The sequence below is a fragment of the Cotesia glomerata genome, linkage group LG3 (genome assembly GCF_020080835.1).
Source record: "Cotesia glomerata isolate CgM1 linkage group LG3, MPM_Cglom_v2.3, whole genome shotgun sequence".
Lineage (NCBI taxonomy): Eukaryota > Metazoa > Arthropoda > Insecta > Hymenoptera > Braconidae > Cotesia > Cotesia glomerata.
Genome location: NC_058160.1, coordinates 1318374 through 1338777, shown reverse-complemented (window position 1 = coordinate 1338777; position 20404 = coordinate 1318374). Strand labels below are relative to the sequence as shown.

Sequence of the window (20404 nt, the reverse complement as noted above, 5' to 3'; positions counted from 1 at the left end):
ATGTATTTGTATACCTATATTTGTGAATATAGATATACAGATACATGGAGTGATCATATACTGGTACGTGATCATCTATTGGGGCTTTTACCTTATTTTTAATAATATGGATTAGTAACAAAATAATTCTGTTTGTCATTTTAGAAGGTTATGAAATATGTCAGCGCACTCGACTACTGCGCAACGTAGAGCGCTCCCAACTATACCGTTTGGCTCTGAGAACAATCCTGTAGAGCTCTGAGAGCTCAACAACATTGAGTTATCAGAACTAAAAAACATTTTGTTACTGTAACTCTACAACGAACAGTAAACTGTGTATAGTTGTGGTAACTCTACAGTTACGTTACCAGAACGAAATTTTTTTTTCCGTGTATATTTAGAAAATCTGAGCAATTAAAATAAAATTAGGGGTGGAAAATTTTTTTAAAGAAAAATGATCTATTAATCGAGGTCTACTGTAGAATATTCTTGTAACAATTAATTTATTGGTAAATTAGCTGATAGCTGATTGACTTTGCGTCTGTTAGAGTGCAATTAGAGTGCAATTATAATAGCCGTCGCTTAGTTACGCGCTTTTAAATATGTACATACATGCTCATTATTATTTACTACACTTTAATATACACTTTGATTTTTATATTAATATTGTTGTTAATTTTATTCTGATAGAATGTATATTTATATTTATATTACACATATATATTTGGTGAGAGTAATTATTTCTGTAAGCGTATCACGTAAGTGTATTTATGTCTATATGTGCATTCGACTCCACGTTTTACATATTTTTATTTTTGTATCGTACATGTTGATAGACACAATTATTTATGTGACATTGATCACGATTAATGTGATTATTTAAATCACAATTTGAAGTATTTTTATATTGTATCGATATTTATTGCTTTTTAGAGTAATAAAACTATGAAAATTATAAACAGAATAATAGTATATTACACACCTAGGGAAGTAAAGTAAGAAATGTCTCAGATTACATGTAATTGTCAGCCGAGGCGAAGCCGAGGTTGACAAACATGTGATCTGAGGCTTTCTTATTTACTTCCCTTGGAGTGTATACTATTTTTTTGCTCGACGAAGGCAGGAAGCGGCACTTTCGTTTAGCGCAGCGGGCCGAAAGTTGACGCTTTCTGCCCGTCGAGCAAAAAAAAAAATTACTTAAACTAAGTAAATAATTTTTTTGATTTTAGTCAAAAAAATTCTTTTTTTGGTTTGAGTAAATTTTACTTGATTCAATTTTTAGAATTATTTTTTTGGTTCAAAAATTTTTTTCTTTATTCAAGTTAATTTTTTTTTGTGCAAAAGTAATTATAGCATTGGATAATACAAAAATAAGTCTAAAAAATTTTTAAATTAAAAAAGAAATTATTGAAATATTTCATTTGATTTTTAAATTTTATACATGCAATTTTTTTATATTTATCAAGAGATTTTTAGTTTTTTCACAAAAAAAAAAATTTTTTTATAGTGTTTTGTTTAGTAAATTTAATAATTTAAGCTTTTTTGTATCCATAAAAAAATTTGAGATAGTTTAAAAAATGTTTTTAAAGTATAAAAAATATTCAGAGAAAGAATAGACTCAATCTGTAATTATTTTCCGAGCGCGATGTTTTTAGCTCGAGTATTAAGCGTGTGCAAAGTAGTAATTTTCTAACGCGCAGCTACGACTCTTACTGAAAACATCGCGCTCGATAAATAATTGCATTTTATACTTGTAAATTTACGAATTATTACTTTAAAAATAAATTTTAATAGTCATAAAATGTAAAATTTTAATTTTTAATAATTTATTTATCATGATTAATTTTTTTTTAATTTTCATTTATTTTTTTACTAACTAAAATCACTTTTTTTATTTCAAGACAATTTATTTTTTAATTATTAATTAAATTAATGAATTATCAATAGATAAAAAAAAATATTTATTGTAAAATTTCATTTTAAGGCTTGATTAAATATAAAAAATCACAAATGTTTAATAAGAAATATTCATTACAAAAATTAATAAGTTAAAAAAAAATTCACTATTTTTGTCCTCACACATAATAATAATTTATGTAAATACTCTTATAAAAAATTGCCAACTAATCAGCACTTTACCAACAAAATTCCCAAAACACAATTCAAACCTCGTCAAAAAAAAAAAAATACTGGAGTGTAAAAATGATTCTGGCAGGTAAAATAAAAAATGATAAATCCATCGGAAGTCCAGACGACTGATGAGATAAATGGATGGATATCAACATTGTATTGTTTTGTATGGCTGGCGTGTGTGATAGAGAATGGGAGGGAATGATATGATGTTAAATAATAATGATAATAATAATAATTATAAAATACAAGAACAATATTTAGGGAAATTATAGGAGTGGAGGTTTAAAATAAAAGCATACGAAATAGTTAGCGGTATTTCTTGTTTGGTTTAAAAACGCAGAGTGCATCAGCGTGGTCGGATCCAACTTGGACTCAAGGAGCTCTGGTATTGTTACCCGTAAGCGGAACAGCACCCCCAGCAGCTTTCAGAGGTCCCAGGAGGTCGTGCCGATGTACCAAAGGCTTGGTGCCACCAAACAACCGGGTTCGGTGGCCAGCGACACCGCCGGATCCCTCAACTCGATCTCGAGTTCTGAAGCAAGTTCGTAAGTAATGCCTAAACAAATCTTCGAGGCGTGTTCTCAATAAATATGGAAATGTTTATGATTTTTATACACATATTTTGTTATCGAGAGGTTGCAATTGTAATTGCTTAGACGCTGGAAAATTTTAAAGTTTAATTGTGGGGTAAATACTCGAGATACGGAAAAATTTTATCGGAGATTATTTTTAGCAAATTTAACTTCTATAAAAAAGAATTTTTATGAATTTTTTGGATCTCTTGTTTAGACAGAATTTTTAATTGAAAACACTGAGAAAAAAAATACTTTTAATAAGAAAATTTTCTTGATACAAGAATTCATGTTCTTGAAAATTTTCAAGAATATATATTCTTAGCTCAAGAACTTGTTAAATTGATTGAAATAATTTTTACTTAATTTAAATAAAACTATTCTCTTGTATATCATCCAAAGATAAATATTGATGCTCTTCTCTTCAGAAATTAATAATTGACTAGCAACCTTGCAGTCACTATGTGACTGCCGTAACTTGTGAACTATAAATAATAAAAATTTTGATATATTAAATAATGACTTTTGTTAAATTGCACTGTACTTTCTTAAATACTGACGTTTTAAAAAATATAAGCTCATTCCGATGTTACACTCATCAAGAGATTTCATTGGAGTACCCACATGCATTTTTATATATTTTTCATATATACATATATATAATATATATAAATATATAAGAAATTGATGAGGGTACTCAAATGAAAGATCTTGATGAGTGTAACATCGAGATGAGCTTATATCTTTATAAATGTCAATATTTCACGAGATACAAGGTCATTTCTTAAATATGTAATATATATAATATACATTTTAAAGATATAAGCTCATCCTGATGTTACACTCATCAAGAGCTTTCATTTGAGTACCCACATGCATTTTTGACATATTTTTCATATATACATATATATAATATATATAAATATATAAAAAATTGATGTGGGTACTCAAATGAAAGGTCTTGATAAGTGTAACATCGAGATGAGCTTATATCTTTATAAATGTCAATAGTTCACGAGATACAAGGTCATTTCTTAAATTTGTAATATATATAATATACATTTTAAAGATATAAGCTAATCCTGATGTTACACTCATCAAGAGCTTTCATTTGAGTACCCACATACATTTTTTAAATATTTTTCATATATACATATATATAATATATATAAATATATAAAAAATTGATGTGGGTATTCAAATGAAAGGTCTTGATGAGTGTAACATCGAGATGAGCTTATATCTTTATAAATGTCAATAGTTCACGAGATGCAAGGTCATTTCTTAAATTTGTAATATATATAATATACATTTTAAAGATATAAGCTAATCCTGATGTTACACTCATTAAGAGCTTTCATTTGAGTACCCACATGCATTTTTGATATATTTTTCATACATACATATATATAATATATATAAATATATAAAAAATTGATGTGGGTACTCAAATGAAAGGTCTTGATAAGTGTAACATCGGGATGAGCTTATATCTTTAAAAATTTCAATAGTTTACGAGATACAAGGTCATTTCTTAAATATGTAATATATCATAGAATATTTGATCGTCATCGAATTTCTTGAACCAAGAAATTGTTAATTGAGTAAAAGTATTTTTTTTCTCAGTGAAGTAGAAAATTTTTTTCAGAAGTCAAAATAAATAATTTTGGTAAAAAAAATTTTTAAAAATCTAATTGTTAATTTTTTCACTCTAGAAAAATTAACGGAAGCTATTGAGATAATCTAAGTCTTCATTAGCGTGATAAAAATTTGAATTTGTAAAATAAAAAATTGTTTTTAACATTTAAAATGATGAAAAATCAATTTTTGTTACAATTGCAGCACTCTTATAAATATACGTGTACATAAATTATTTATGACCATGAAACTATCAACACTTGAATGTATTAATTATATATAATATAGGTAATTATCTAATAATATACGACTGTTCGACGAGACGAACGCGTCCCTCTCATTCTCTATCTCTACTTTCACCTACTCACTTATTAGTATTATTATCATTATTATTATTATCATTATTATTAATATTAATCAATACTTTATTGTTACAATTACAATTATAATTATTATTACTATTTGTTTGTTGTGTGTTTTATTCTTTTATTCGTTTACATGTTTATGACTCCCGATGTTAATGAGTTTTGTTTAATAAATATTATTTTTATTTATTGTACCACATTATACAAATCTGTAATTTATTATGTGAGAGTGTGTCTATTTATGTGGCTCCTTTGTTCGTTTTTCATTTTTTTAGAAAAAAATTGCGATATGGTATTGTTTAATTTTTGTATTTAATCCTTTTTCATTTAAAAAAATTTTTTTTCCAAATAATTAATTTAAATAAAAATAAAAATTTTTTATAAAATTTCAGAATAATTTTTTTTCTGACTAAAAATAATTTACTTAAATTATTGCTATTATTTGTCAAAAATATAAACATATCGCTATTTATTTCTTAACTTGTGTATCCGTTTATTAATTATTTAAATTAATGTTCTATTTTACACATGAGTAACTACACATTGAAAACTTTCAACATAATAATTAGTATTTAACACATTATCCTCGTAATTAATAATTAAAAAAGTTTATTTTTGTTCAGTTGTAAATTCAAAACTTTATTGGCGCTATTACGTCGATAAATTTAAACAAACGACGATGATTAATATTATAAATAAATTACTGGTTTAAAAAATTTTTATTTTAAATATACTTTACAGAGAAAGAAATTTTCTTTAAAATTCTTTGTTAAATTCATGAAATAAATTATTGAATTGAACTCTAATCGTGAGACGATCTTTAAACTTTTAAGGTTTTTGTCCGTAAAACTTGCCGGGCTCTTCCGTAAAATTAAAAAAATTTAATACATGAAGAATTATTATTTTAAACTTTATGTTTTTAATTTTTTAAAATTACATTTTTTATTTAATAAAATTAAATGTTTATTTAATTTTTGAGATTTTATTTATTTTTTTGGTTAGTTAACTTTACAAAATAAATAAAATAATAGCTAATCATATCAAAAAATTACAAATGTCATTATGAGGGTCCAAATTTTTGCGGCAATTTTAAAATAAATTGTTAAAATTTTTAATACTACAGCGAAAATATTGGTACTATAAAAAAACTTATTGAATAAAACTTCAAAATTTAATTTTGCGAAAAAATGGTCGTTCATAATTAAAGGTTAAAATTTTTTGATAATTATGAATCTTATTTTTGAAATTACAGCGAAAATATTGATTTAAAAAAAACTTATAAACATTTTTTTTATAAAATTCAATTTTGAAATTTTGTTTAAACAATTTTTTTATCGGACGAATATTTTCCTCTTAATATAAAAAATTTGTGCTATTTATAATAAATTGTTATTTTAAACTTTCGGCAAAAATTTTAGCACTAATAATTATTAATTCCTTTTAATTTTAAAAGAAAATTTCTTTAAGTTATTAGAAAATTACTCAAACACACTTTACAAAAATTTAGTTTCTTCAAATCACGACCAATATCAAACTAATAAACAAAATGAATATTTTTGAATTTGAATCTGTATATAAACAATTGTTTGTTAACTGCCTGATCCCTTTTCCCCCAAAGTTATCTACGTTATTATATATTATTTACAACAAGAACAAAGTTTACTAATATATGTTACTGTGGTTTGGCTTAATGCTTGTTTACAATGCAAATGTTGCGACTTGCACCACTATGGATCTTTTAATGCACCAATTAAATGTTATTCTATATGTTACACATCCCCGATTAGAAAGTCACGTCTCTAATACCAAAAAAATATTTTTGAAATTAGCTCTCAAAATTTTTACATTTTTGAAATTGTTTTCATAATATTCTACACTTTTTGGTATTAGAGAAGTGAAAAATGACATGACTGTGTCTTTCTTTAGGACCAAAAACAAATGCTTAAAAATCATTAAACAAATACAAAATACTCTCATGCAACCCTTAATTATGATTTTGAAAAATTTTATTATTTTATTATTTTCAACTATGGAAAAAAAATTTTATAAATTATAACTAGGGCCAAAATGGTTTCCGCAATTTTAAAATAAATGGTTCAAATATTTATTATTACGGCGAAAATTTTGGTCTTATAAAAAATTTATTAAATGAAAGTTGTTTGAAATTTAACTGTCTGAAAAAATGTTTCTTACGATTTTTTTAAAAAAACCCAATATAATATTTTCGCTGTGATTCCAAAATTAATATTCGCAATCAAAAGTTCAAATTTTTTGATGATTATTAATCTTACTTTTGAAATTACCGTGAAATTATTGATCCTAAGAAAAAAACATAAGGGAAATATTTTTTATAAAAATGAATTTTGAACGAATTTTGTTTCAAGAAATTTTTTATACACAGAAAGAAAAATTTCTTGGCTGGAGAACGAAATTCTCGGCTCAAAAAAATTTTCGGGTGCCTGAAGGAAGACCGAAGTTGTGTTGGTCGAAGTAAAAATTTTTCTTTAAATTCTATTCTTGGTGGAAGTCATTTTTTCTTAATTCAAATTATCATAAATACTTGATACAATAAATTTTTATATTTGATCAAGATTTTTAGATACTTTAGGGAAACAGCGCCACCTACTTCAGCTGAGAAAAAAATTTTCTCACCTTGAGAAAATTTTTCTCTTGAATATTTGATACCCATTTTATATTACTTTAGCGTGCAATTATACATATTAAATGAAAAAAAATGATGAAATATTATTTGATCTTCCCGTTTGACATGTTAATCAATAAAAATATCAATGAAAATTAACTTCTATCTTTATATTTAATTTTTTGGAGCAAGAGAGAAATTTTCTCAAGACAAGAAAATTTACTTCTATCAAAAACTAAATTTTTTGGAGCTCGAGACTGAATTTTCTCAAAACAACAAGATTTTCTTGACTTAAATAAATTTTCTGGATCGAGATACCTATTTCTTAAAGCAAGAGTTAATTTTGTTGGAATAAGTGAAATTTCTTGTCAAAAAAAATTTTTTTTTCGCTCAAGAAAATAATTAGAAAGAAAAATATTTTCTTGGCTCAAGTGAATCTTTTTTTCTGAGTAGGACCAATACTTTTTCCATGATATCAAAAATTTGAACCATACATAATGAATTGTTATTTGGAATTTGCGGTAAAAATCTTGGCGCTAATGATAACTAAGGGTTGAAAAATTTTCTCTGTTATTTTATTGGTAAAAAAAAAAAAATGACTGTAAAAAACACTCCCACAACCGCTACGCGCAAATGAAACATTTCCAAAACCCAAAAATCAAACACTTATTTACTGTATACTGTGTAACGCACTTTATACTAATTTTATTATTGTAAATAAATCACTTTTGTATTGAATTTTATTTAAATGAAATTTGTTACTAAACTAAGTGAATAATTATCAACGTACATCGTAGCTAAAAAATTGCCTAGTGTAGATAAAATTTTAATAGGAAACTATATTTATAATATATAACCATAGCATAGTTGTGTGATTTGTGGATACGAAAATGAAAGTAGCGATGAAAAAAAATTTGTGTAAAATATTGTACTTGTATTTTAAAAGTTCACTAACCTATTTCTGTAAAAAAAAATGTTTTAACTAGGACTAGTTTTTTTTTCACGTAAATTTTTTTATTTTTCGGTTCAAATATCTTGTAATTGTACTTTAATTGAGAAGAACGGTGAACAGTTGAGTAAGTTTAGAAATTTATTTATTTTACTCAATATATTATTATTTAACCTTATACTAATACAAATATATTAAAATTAAATGGCATGGAGTTCAAAATCAGCTGATCGTCACGCCAGCCGCCATATTGCGAGTTCCGCGCCTGCGCAATAAAGCGCACATGGCCGCCGTAGTAACGAACAGCTGATTTAACATACAATTTAACAATAAATCATTTTTCTATCTGTATATTTACTATTAATTATTGATTATGCGTGAGGAATGATTTTTGCATGACTAAGGCTTGGTATGTTTTTTATAAATAAATTATTACTAAGCAGCCTTTCTTTATTTATGTATTTCTTTTTTACTATACGTAATTTTTATATATATCAAGTACTAAGTAATGGATGCCATACTTTTTTCATAATTAACCTGCTAATTATCTACAACACTAATTTTGGATTAAATATTTTCATTTATTTTTTTGGAATTTTTTTTCACTTGTAAAAAAAAATGTTTCTTTTAATTTCATATAATTTTATGAAATTTTTAGATAAAAAATAAATTTGAAGAAAGTACACGGAAAAAAGTAAACTGTAATAAATAATAGTCGATTTATAATAATTAATGATCAACTGCTAAAAATTACCATTTCAATTAGTAAAATCGTGATTTTAATAATTACTATGTAATATTTATCATTTAAATGCTACTATTCATTCTTTATATGAAAGAAAATACTATTTCAAACAGTAATACTCACTATGTGAATGTCGAAAATGTTAAAGTATAATAATTAATAATTTTGACTTTGATATTGATCATTTCGTACCTAAAAAATAATCGCATTATATGTCAAAAGTATAAATACAGTTGCTAAATTTCTAGTACAAGCAACGTCAATACTTACAAAGTAAAATGGTAAATTTTAAACGCAACGCTAAAAATCAAACTATAATTATTGACTTTCTTGGACTGGTAAAATATATATTTTAAGAGTATAATTTTTACTGTTTCAAATGATAAATTCTCCCAGTGTGAGACCCTTTTCTCCTCATCTGAGTTCCCCCTTCTCCTCATAGTATGGACTATATATTGAAACGGTAATTTTTACTGCTTGAAACTGTAATTTTTTAAGACGAGAGAGTCGTTATTTACTATAGTGACAGCTATTCATCACCTATTTTCAATATTAAATTATAAATTGTGGCTTTTACACTTTCTACATCAAGTTCTGTACACGAAAAAAAGTAAACTGTAATAAATAATAGTCAATTTACAATAAGTAATGATCAACTGCTAAAAATTACCATTTCAAACAGTAAAATCGTGATTTTACTAATCACTATGTAATATTTATCATATAAATGCTACAATTTATACTTGACATGGAAGAAAATACTATTTCAAACAGTAATACTCACTATGTGAATGTCGAAAATGTTAAAGTATAATAATTAATAATTTTGACTTTGATATTTATCATTTCGTATCTAAAAAGTAATCGCATTATATGTAAAAAGTATAAATACAGTTGCTACATTTCTAGTACAAGCAACGTCAATATTTACAAAGTAAAATGGTCAATTTTAAACGCAACGCTAAAAATCAAACTATAATTATTGACTTTCTTCGACTGGTAAAATATATATTTTAAGAGTATAATTTTTACTATTTCAAATGATAAATTCTCCCAGTGTGAGACCCTTTTCTCCTCATCTGAGCTCCCCCTTCTCCTCATAGTATGGACTATATATTGAAACGGTAATTTTTACTGCTTGAAACTGTAATTTTTTAAGATGAGAGAGTCGTTATTTACTATAGTGACAGCTATTAATCACTTATTTTCAATATTAAATTATAAATTGTGGCTTTTACGCTTTCTACGTTAAGTTATTCTGTAATATTGATATTTTTGCCACTCCGATGTCCACTTTACTGTTTAAAACTATAAAAATTAACCGGAATCGAGTGAATTTTACAGTTTACTTTTTTCCGTGTACACGGAAAAGAGTAAATTGTAATAAATAATAGTCGATTTATAATAATTAATGATCAACTGCTAAAAATTACCATTTCAATTAGTAAAATCGTGATTTTAATAATTACTATGTAATATTTATCATTTAAATGCTACTATTTATTCTTTACATGAAAGAAAATACTATTTCAAACAGTAATACTCACTATGTGAATGTCGAAAATGTTAAAGTATAATAATTAATAATTTTGACTTTGATATTTATCATTTCGCACCTAAAAAATAATCGCATTATATGTAAAAAGTATAAAATATAGTTGCTAAATTTCTAATGCAAGCAACGTCAATATTTACAAAGTAAAATGGTAAATTTTAAAAGCAACGCTAAAAATCAAACTAATTATTGACTTTCTTGGACTGGTAAAATATATATTTTAAGAGTAGAATTTTTACTGTTTCAAATGTTAAATTCTTCCAGTGTGAGACCCCCTTCTCCTCACCTGAGTTCCCCCTTCTCCTCATAGTATGGACTATATATTGAAACGGTAATTTTTACTGTTTGAAACTGTAATTCTTTAAGATGAGAGAGTCGTTATTTACTATAGTGACAGCTATTAATCACTTATTTTCGATATTAAATTATAAATTGTGGCTTTTACACTTTCTACATTAAATTCTGTAATATTTATATTTTTACCACCCCGATGTCCGCTTTACTGTTTGAAACTACAAAAATTAACCGGAATCCAAGTGAATTTTACAGTTTACTTTTTTCCGTGTAAAAAAAATTTTATTCTATAAAATTAAAAAAAATTCCAAAAATTTTCTACTACTTACTAATAAACCTAAAACCAATTCTCTAACAAAAAACTCTTATGATTCCAATATAATACTTACTACTATTATCAAAAATCCTTTCAAAGCTTTCGTCGAAGGTCCAAAAAAAAATTTATTATTTATTAAAATTTCCTCTTTTGTAAACTATTATTTCTCGTCACTCGACTAGTAGAAGTACTTTACTCAAAAAGTACCTCCTATCGTAAGCGAATTTTCCTATTGATTAATAAAATAAAATAAAATGTAATTACTAAAAGTAAGATCAAATTAAAATAAACTAATCGGAATTTTTTTATTTTTTAACAACGGAAACAATAGTTGGTCTCCGTGTTTGAGATCGACGGGCGAAGGAGGGCAACTCAGTGAATTTATCGACGGCCTTGGACCGGGTCAATTAGTTGGCAGACAAGTACTCGGAGCATCTTCACTTGGTGACATACAGTTGGCCCTGAATTATACCAAGGGCTATTTAGAAGTCGAAGTTGTTAGGGCAAGAGATCTCCAGCCGAAACCAGGCAGTAAAGTACTTCCAGGTATATTTTTAATTCTATTTCTTCTTCAAATTCTTATTTAATATCCTCTTACATTACCTTTCTTTAAATATTTAACACCTTCCTGCTTTCTCGTAGTCATCAAAAATTTTTGTGTCGATTTTAGTTACTTTTGATCCATCAATACTTGATCACAATTTTGTGAGTTTAGTTTTAGTCAACACGAAAGCTTATGGGTTTTTTATCTTTCTTTCAGCTCCTTATGTTAAAGTTTACTTGGTGAACGGTAAAAAATGTATAGCCAAAGCGAAAACGACCACAGCGAGGAAAACATTAGAGCCTTTTTATCAGCAGCCTCTAGCTTTTAGAGAAAATTTCCAAGGTTGCATTTTGCAGGTAATTATATCTTAGAAAATTTTGCTACCAAAAATCTTCTCTAATCTTGAGAAGCTCAAAAGTTTACGATTTAAAAAATTTTCAAATAATGATATTCTAAATTTTTTATTTAATTTATTCTATTTTTATAGCTCTTTAAGAAAAAAAAATATTTCAATGACCGGAAAAAATGACATCGTAAATTTTTTAACTTAAAATGAAAAAAAAAGTCACCAAAATATTCAATTTTCATATTTTTTATCATAAATTCGCCGTGAAGAAGAACAATTTGAAAAAAGATCAATTTTTCGATTTTTACACTCAAAAATAGGTGCACAGAACGAAAAATTTCTTGACTGGAGAATAAAATTCTTGGCTCAAGAAAATTTTCGAGTGCTTGCAAGAAGACCGAAGTTGTGTTGGTCGAAGTAAAAATTTTTCTTTAAATTCTATTCTTGGTGGAAGTCATTTTTTCTTAATTCAAATTATCATAAATACTTGATACAATAAATTTTTATATTTGATCAAGATTTTTAGATACTTTAGGGAAGCAGCGCCACCTACTTCAGCTGAGAAAAAAATTTTCTCACCATGAAAAAATTTTTCTCTTGAATATTTGATACCCATTTTATATTATTTTAGCTTGCAATTATACATATTGAATGAAAAAAAATGATGAAATATTATTTGATCTTCCCATTTGACATGTTAATCAATAAAATTATTAATGAAAATTAACTTCTATCTTTATATTTAATTTTTTGGAGCAAGAGAGAAATTTTCTCAAGACAAGAAAATTTACTTCTATCAAGAACTAAATTTTTTGGAGCTTCGAGGCTGAATTTTCTCAAAAATACAAGATTTTCTTGACTCAAATAAATTTTCTTGGATCAAGATACGTATTTCTTAAAGCAAGAAAATAAATTTTGTTGGAATAAGTGAAATTTCTTGTCAAAAAAAATTTTTTTTTCGCTCAAGAAAATAATTAGGAAGAAAAATATTTTCTTAGCTCAAGTGAACCTTTTTTCTGTGTATTAAAATCTGGTTCAAATCATCAAAACAAAAATTGTTAAAATAATAGTTGTAGAATTTTTCAAATCCAAAAATTTTTATTTACTTATATTTAATTCCATATGTAGAAAAAAAAATTCAAAAAAAAATTTGGTCTTTTAATTTGATTTTTTTATTAAAAAAAATTACTTCCATTATTAAGCAAAAAAAAATTTGAACTTTTGACTTTGGACAAAAAAAAATATTTTTTAAATTTTTTCTTTAAGTTTTTACACTGTTAAAAAATCTTAATATATTCTGAATATTTTTAAATTCTAACAAAGTCCAAAAATCAAAAGATCAAAAATTGCTTTGAGTAAACACTTGTCAATTTTTGGTCAAAAAAAATTTTTTTTTCGCTCAAGAAAATAATTAGGAAGAAAAACATTTTCTTGACTCTAGTGAACCTTTTTTCTGTGTGGAGCCCGACTTTTGCGAAATTACCATGGAATTTTTTTTCTCAAAAAAAATTATTTTTAATTTAAAAATGTCACCTAACTTAATTTTCATTTTTTCTTCAATTTAATAGCGAATAAAAAAAATTTTAAATATCTTAACTTTCAAATTTTTAGAAAAAATTACCAAATTTGAACCTTTTAAATTTTGTTTCCTTAAATATTTTCTATCAAAAATATTTTAATAAATTGCAGGTGACAGTGTGGGGTGACTACGGTCGCTTAGAAGGTAGAAAAGTATTCATGGGCGTCGCACAGATAATGCTAGACGATCTGAATCTCAATGAAATGGTGTTCGGATGGTACAAACTCTTCGGCACCACGTCCCTGGTCAGTGGTCCTCCATCAGTAGTTTTGTCCCGTCGATCTTCGGCCAACTCTTTGGATTCACTAAAACTCTAATTAACATATAATACTGAATAAATTGACACATACCACACAACAATTACACTACCAACTATCATAAAACTTCCAAACTTAATATAATAATAGACGTTTTTTATCAAAGATAATTTTAAAAAAAGAAATCTAATATCAGTAAATATATGAATGAAGCTTTATACAAATGTCACGTTAATGTTTTAAAATAATTAAACAAATATATATAAAAATATAAATATATATTTGCCTTAGGCTGCTTGATAACTAAACTGTTGAATGTTGAATTAAAATTTAATTTTTAATATTGAAGTTATTAATTAAAATAATTAAAAAGTTGATAGAAGAGGGCGGCTCTGAATACGGTTAAGTGAAACTATTTTGTAGTAAATCATTTTTAAATTGTATCACTGAATGCGTTTGAGGTTGACGAATTTTATTGATACGTTAATTATTTATTTATTTATTGTATATTATTAACATAATACTTCATTAGAATATAAATATATATTTTTTATTTATAAACAAGTTCAACACTAAAGCACATCACATATCATGTCAGATACTAATGTCGACTAGAACAACTAGTCTTTTAATAAATAATGTAGACGTAGCGGCCATGTATCAGGATGAACGCCAGATCTAGCTTTAGGTACGCACAGATCGTTGGCATCGTTCGTAGTCTGTAACATAAATATATATATATATTTTTTTTAGTTTTACACTAGTAATTTTACTGTTAATTTATGATATTAATTTCATAAATTTTTTAAGAAAAAATTATTTAAGTTTCTTGAGTGGTTTTTTGATCAATTTTTGGTAAATTAATAATAACTAGTGACTTGTAAACTATAAATAATCAAAATTTTGCTTTATTAAATAATGACTTTTGTTAAATTGCACTTTACTTTCTTAAATATTGACATTTTTAAAGATATAAGCTCATCCTGATGTTACACTCGTCAAGAGCTTTCATTTGAGTACCCACATGCATTTTTATATATTTTTCATATATACATATATATAATATATATATAAATATATAAAAAATTGATGTGGGTACTCAAATGAAAGGTCTCGATGAGTGTAACATCGGAATGAGCTTATATTCTTAAAAATGTCAATAGTTTACAAGGTACATGGTCAGTTCTTAATTATGCATCTTATATATTGTTAAATTGCACTGTAATTTCTTAAATATTGATGTTTTTGAAGATATAAGCTCATCCTGATGTTACACTCATCAAGAGCTTTCATTTGAGTACCCACATGCATTTTGATATATTTCTCATATATACATGTATATAATATATAATATATATAAAAAATATGAAAAATTGATGTGGGTACTCAAATGAAAGGTCTCGATGAGTGGTAACATCGGGATGAGCTTATATTCTTAAAAATGTCAATAGTTTACAAGATATATGATCATTTCTTAATTATCTATCTTATGAATTGTTAAATTACTCTGTAATTTCTTAAATATTGACGTTTTTAAAGATATAAGCTCATCCCGATGTTACACCCATCAAGAGCTTTTATTTGAGTACCCACATGCATTTTGATATATTTCTCATATATACATATATATAATATATAATATATATAAAAAATATGAAAAATTGATGTGGGTACTCAAATGAAAGGTCTCGATGAGTGGTAACATCGGGATGAGCTTATATTCTTAAAAATGTCAATAGTTTACAAGATATATGATCATTTCTTAATTATCTATCTTATGAATTGTTAAATTACTCTGTAATTTCTTAAATATTGACGTTTTTAAAGATATAAGCTCATCCCGATGTTACACCCATCAAGAGCTTTCATTTGAGTACCCACATGCATTTTTGATATATTTTTCATATATACATATATAATATATATAAATATATGAAAAATTGATGTGGGTACTCAAATGGAAGGTCTTTATGAGTGTAACATCGGGATGAGCTTATATTCTTAAAAATGTCAATAGTTCACAAGATACAAGGTCGTTTCTTAATTATGTATCTAGAAATAGAGCATTTTCGAATGCAGCCTAAATACTTATCATAATAAATTGAAAAGGCGCAAATTTAAATCAAGATTTTTGCAATGGCACTTGATTTCACTAAAAAAAAACCGATTTTATCAGATGACTATCCTAGACACAAAATTTTTCTTATTCTTTCAATAATATAGATAATAATCCAATTTTTTCTAATTTATAAATTTTTATCATTATTATTATTTATTCTTAAAATAAAAAGCAAAAATTGACAATTTAAACAAAATTTTATCTTGAAAATTACTTAAGAAACTTTTTATTAATGAAAAAAAATAAAAATTTTTATAAATTTTATAAAACTTAATAAATTAACGAACAAAACTAGTGTAAAATTATATCCTACGCATTTAATAATTTGTATTTAATTTTAAACGCTTAACCACCTGACAATTGTGTAAAAAACAACTCTCAATATTTATTTGTTTTTGATAATTTATTTAGTTTTAGAAATTTAAAAATTTTGAGACTGAGTGAATTTTTTTAAACGGATTAATGATTTGTTTGCAAAGTAATTAGTTTAACTATTGAGCTGAAAGCAACACCTAAAATAATTAGATTGGTTACTATATTACTATAAATTATAAATAATTTAGATGACACCTGTTACAATTTATGAAAAAAAATGTTTATTGAAACAGTTGGTTGTGTGCACGGTACCCAGACGTTGATTTGGTAATTAGTGTTTTTGTTGAGCTATAGATTAGGACTGTTTAACTTTTAATTTACAAGAATTTTTTTCTACTGCTACAATTTTTTACAATAATAAGTATAATTATTATTTTACTTCTTTAGGTATTATTTTATTTATATTTATTACTCACTCAGTTTCATAGTAAAATAGGTATTTTAGTCTAAAGTTGATGCAAAAATAACTCAAAATTTTTTTGCTCGACAATTCTAAACAATTATTTTTTTTTTAATCAATAAGAATTGTAACAATTATATTTTTTTTATTTATTAATAGAATTAAAGGCTCATGAGTTATTTTTGCTACATAAAATTTTTCAATTAAGGTATCGGCGAGTAATAAGACCTAGTTAAGAGATATTTGTAATGAAAAGAAAACTATTGATAAATTTTGATGTTAATAATTTTTTAATTAAGAACATTTTCCACAAAATATAAACAAATAATGGTCATTTTTATTGTAAGCAAAAACAAAATAAAAAATTTCAAGTGTAGTAGAATTATAAAGCCTATGAGTTTAGCATCAGACTGAGCCAAAAAAATCGACTGATTTTTTTTCTAAAGATATACAAAAAATATCATTCAAAGTGATGATAAAAAATATTGTGAAAGTTCGCGCCTTCAATATCGATATTAAGAAGTCTATCATCGCAATTTTTGATTTTTTTTATGAACACATCTTCTGTTTCAAACTTCGAAAGCATCAAGCGACAAAATTTCAATGATGCATACTTTTTAAGGAAATTAAACGCTTTACAAAAGAGGATTGATTGAAAATTTTTGTCAGACAAGCCGTTTCTATGTAATCAGGCATTGAACATTGATCTGTCTTGACGATTTAATTTTTAGACTTTTGAATTTTGTTACTAATAAACGAGTCAATAATTAGGAAAAATAGGTACTTATCTTTGAAGAAAATTAAATGCTCTTGAAAAAGGTCTCTTAACACTTTTCGATAAATTGCTTTGTTTAAAAGTTATCGGTTGATTATTTCGACTCAGTCTAGTTTAGCAGACTTACTTAAATAATTAAACTATTCTTAATATATTTGATATTTAAGAACGAATTAATTTATTTTGGACAAAAATTTTTCAACTATAGTAAAAAATGGCCTAATTATAACGATTTTCAAAAATACTAAATTTCTTTGGTTATGGTAAAAGTAAACATTTTATGTTTGTACTTTGAAGAAAATGTCCTTGAATAGTGATTTTTTTAATTTTATTATAAATATCTACCTTAGAGACAGGATAAAAATTTTTCGTTAAAAAATGAATTTTTTTTATTCAAGAATAAATTTAGAAGTACAAAAATTCTAAATTTTTTTATTAAACAAAAAAAATTTAGTTTAAAAAATTTTTTCTCTTGCACTGATAGAAAGATTTGTTTATATTTAATAAGCTTTATTAACTATTAATAAATGATTTTTTAACATCATAGGATTTAATAAAAATTTATTAACAGTTAATAAATTATTTATTAAATGTCAATAAGTAATTTATTAAGTACAATTTATTAACTGTTAATAAATATTTGTTAACTATTAATAAATACTTATTAACTATTAATAAATATTTATTGAATATTAAAAAATATTTATTAAAATTTAATAAATTAAAAAATTGTTTTCAAATAAATTAAATTATTAATAGTTAATAAATCCTTCTATCAGTGTGAAAAAAATTCAAGTTTTATTTCGGTATAGGTTTTATTATCTGCAGGTACCTTACAAAAAAATAATGCATGGATTTTGTATGTTTTAAATTCCCTAAATACTTACATAAATAATTAATAAAATTATAAATCATAAATTTTTGAATTACCATCGCACAAAGTAACAATTCGTTTGCATTTCCCACGTAGTTACTTTTTTTATCAAATAAAAATTAAAACATCAATCTCACTAATTCGAGAGGTAAGTTCCAAACCGTATTCGGAGTCCTCACACCTCCCCCCTTGCCCGTAAAGCCAATTTTTTTCGGTACTTGTTCGAAAATTGCCCTTTCCGTTCTATTAATCTGTAAATAAAACCCCATGACCAAAAAAGTAATTATTTTTTATAATTCTAATGATTAAATGATTGTTTGCAGTGAAATCAATGGAACTCGAGTGTACGTCACATCGATATAAACGCAAATATGGTGTACTCAACAATTCCATCTATAAATTAAATTACACAGGAATAAATAAATAATTAAAACTGATAAAATAGACTTAATAAAGTTAAGTGAGTGATTTATTAATTTATAAGTGACTAGTGCGCTAAAAAGGCATTTAATCATAATATATTAATATTATCAATCGGTTATCACAAAAGTGACTAAAATATAATAATAATAATAATAAAATTAAAGCGTAAAGTTTTTTTTTTATTGCGACAGCTCGCGAAATACAGAATTATTATTAAGTGTATACTTAATTGGTATATTGTTAGAAAAATTAATAATAATAATAATGAAATCGAAGATAAATCCATTAACGAATTATCAACAAATGAGTAATAGATGTAATTGTAAATAATAATTATTAAATATTTAAAATTAAAATGTCCAACAGAAGTTTTCAATTCTCAAATAAAAACTTAACTATAATAAAGATAAATTAGCTTGAAATAATTATAATAAAATGTTAGTAATTAATTGAATAATTGAAAATTTTTATATTTTAAAAATTAATCTTTTTTTAATAAATTTGCTGGGTGATTGAATAAGAATATCAATTCAATTAGTGTTATCTAATCAAATCATAATAATTTTAGTAAGTCATCTTTTTTTTTGTGTATCTATTGTAAATAATTTTACGAACTTATGTTATGAATTTGTGTGGACACTAATTGTGTGGAATATTGGAATATTTAGGTGATAATTATGATTGATGATATTTACGAGTTTTGAGAAAGATTATGATGATTTAGAAGGGGAAGAAAGGAGAAAATTGAGGAATGGATAGAAAAAATTTGTCAAAATTTAAACAAAAAATTATGACAATAATTATATATTTAAATTTGTTTATTTTTGTCTTGTAGTTGGTTAAATTTTTTAAATTTTTATTATTGAGAGGATGTTCCTTTGAGGAATTTTTTTTTTGGGGAAAAAATACATTTTTTTAGGTAGAAAAAATTATTTTATAAAAAAAAATTTTTTTGAAAAAATTATTTTATAATTTTTTTTGAAAAAATTATTTTATAAATTTTTTTGAAAAATTTATTTTATAAAAAAAAAATTGTGAAAAAATTAAAAAAAAAAAAAAACATTTTTTTGAAAAAATTATTTTATAAAATAAAATTTTTCAAAAAAAATTTTTGTTATCGGGCCAAGATATTTTTAAATGTTTAAACTTGAAATTTTGAGTGAAATATTGAAAAATCACAAGACAATTTTTGTAGAAAATTAAATTTTCTAAAAAAAAAGTCTTAAAGCAATTTGTTAAAAATATTTATAAAAAATAAGTTTCAAAATTAATAAATGCAAAAATTAGGATTCTTTAATTTTGAAAAATCAAAGGAGCGTCTTCTTGAATCGCTTGATAATTAAATTAGTTGAAGCTAAGTTTAATTATTTAATGAATTGTAAGGAATAAAATCAGAATAATTTAAAATTTTTAAAGTGATTTATATAATTGAATGAATTAAAAAAGAGATAATTCGATAAATTTTTGAAGTAAGGTGAAAATGTTTGAAATCGATGTGCCCGATAGAGGATAGAAGTATGCTACC

At 24.7% G+C, this 20404-nt stretch overlaps 1 protein-coding gene across 13 annotated transcripts in view; it reads left to right on the top strand.

The window, feature by feature from the left end:
• Nucleotides 1–19607, top strand: part of LOC123261624 (regulating synaptic membrane exocytosis protein 2) — a 119047-nt gene extending 99440 nt beyond the window's left edge. For 9 of the 13 annotated variants that reach the window (XR_006508703.1, XR_006508709.1, XR_006508707.1 and 6 more), the window contains 5 exons: nucleotides 2453–2657; nucleotides 11519–11733; nucleotides 11948–12087; nucleotides 13767–14601; nucleotides 18780–19607. Coding sequence is in view for 1 of the 13 variants with exons in the window: in XM_044723320.1 (XP_044579255.1) it covers nucleotides 2453–2657; nucleotides 11519–11733; nucleotides 11948–12087; nucleotides 13767–13901; nucleotides 18780–18782 (698 nt within the window). In the remaining 12 variants the exon portion in view is untranslated. The remainder of the gene's footprint in view (nucleotides 1–2452; nucleotides 2658–11518; nucleotides 11734–11947; nucleotides 12088–13766; nucleotides 14602–18779) is intronic. The other 4 variants (XR_006508710.1, XR_006508708.1, XR_006508706.1 and 1 more) reach the window with 2 other exon arrangements.
• Nucleotides 19608–20404: the final 797 nt, after the last annotated feature.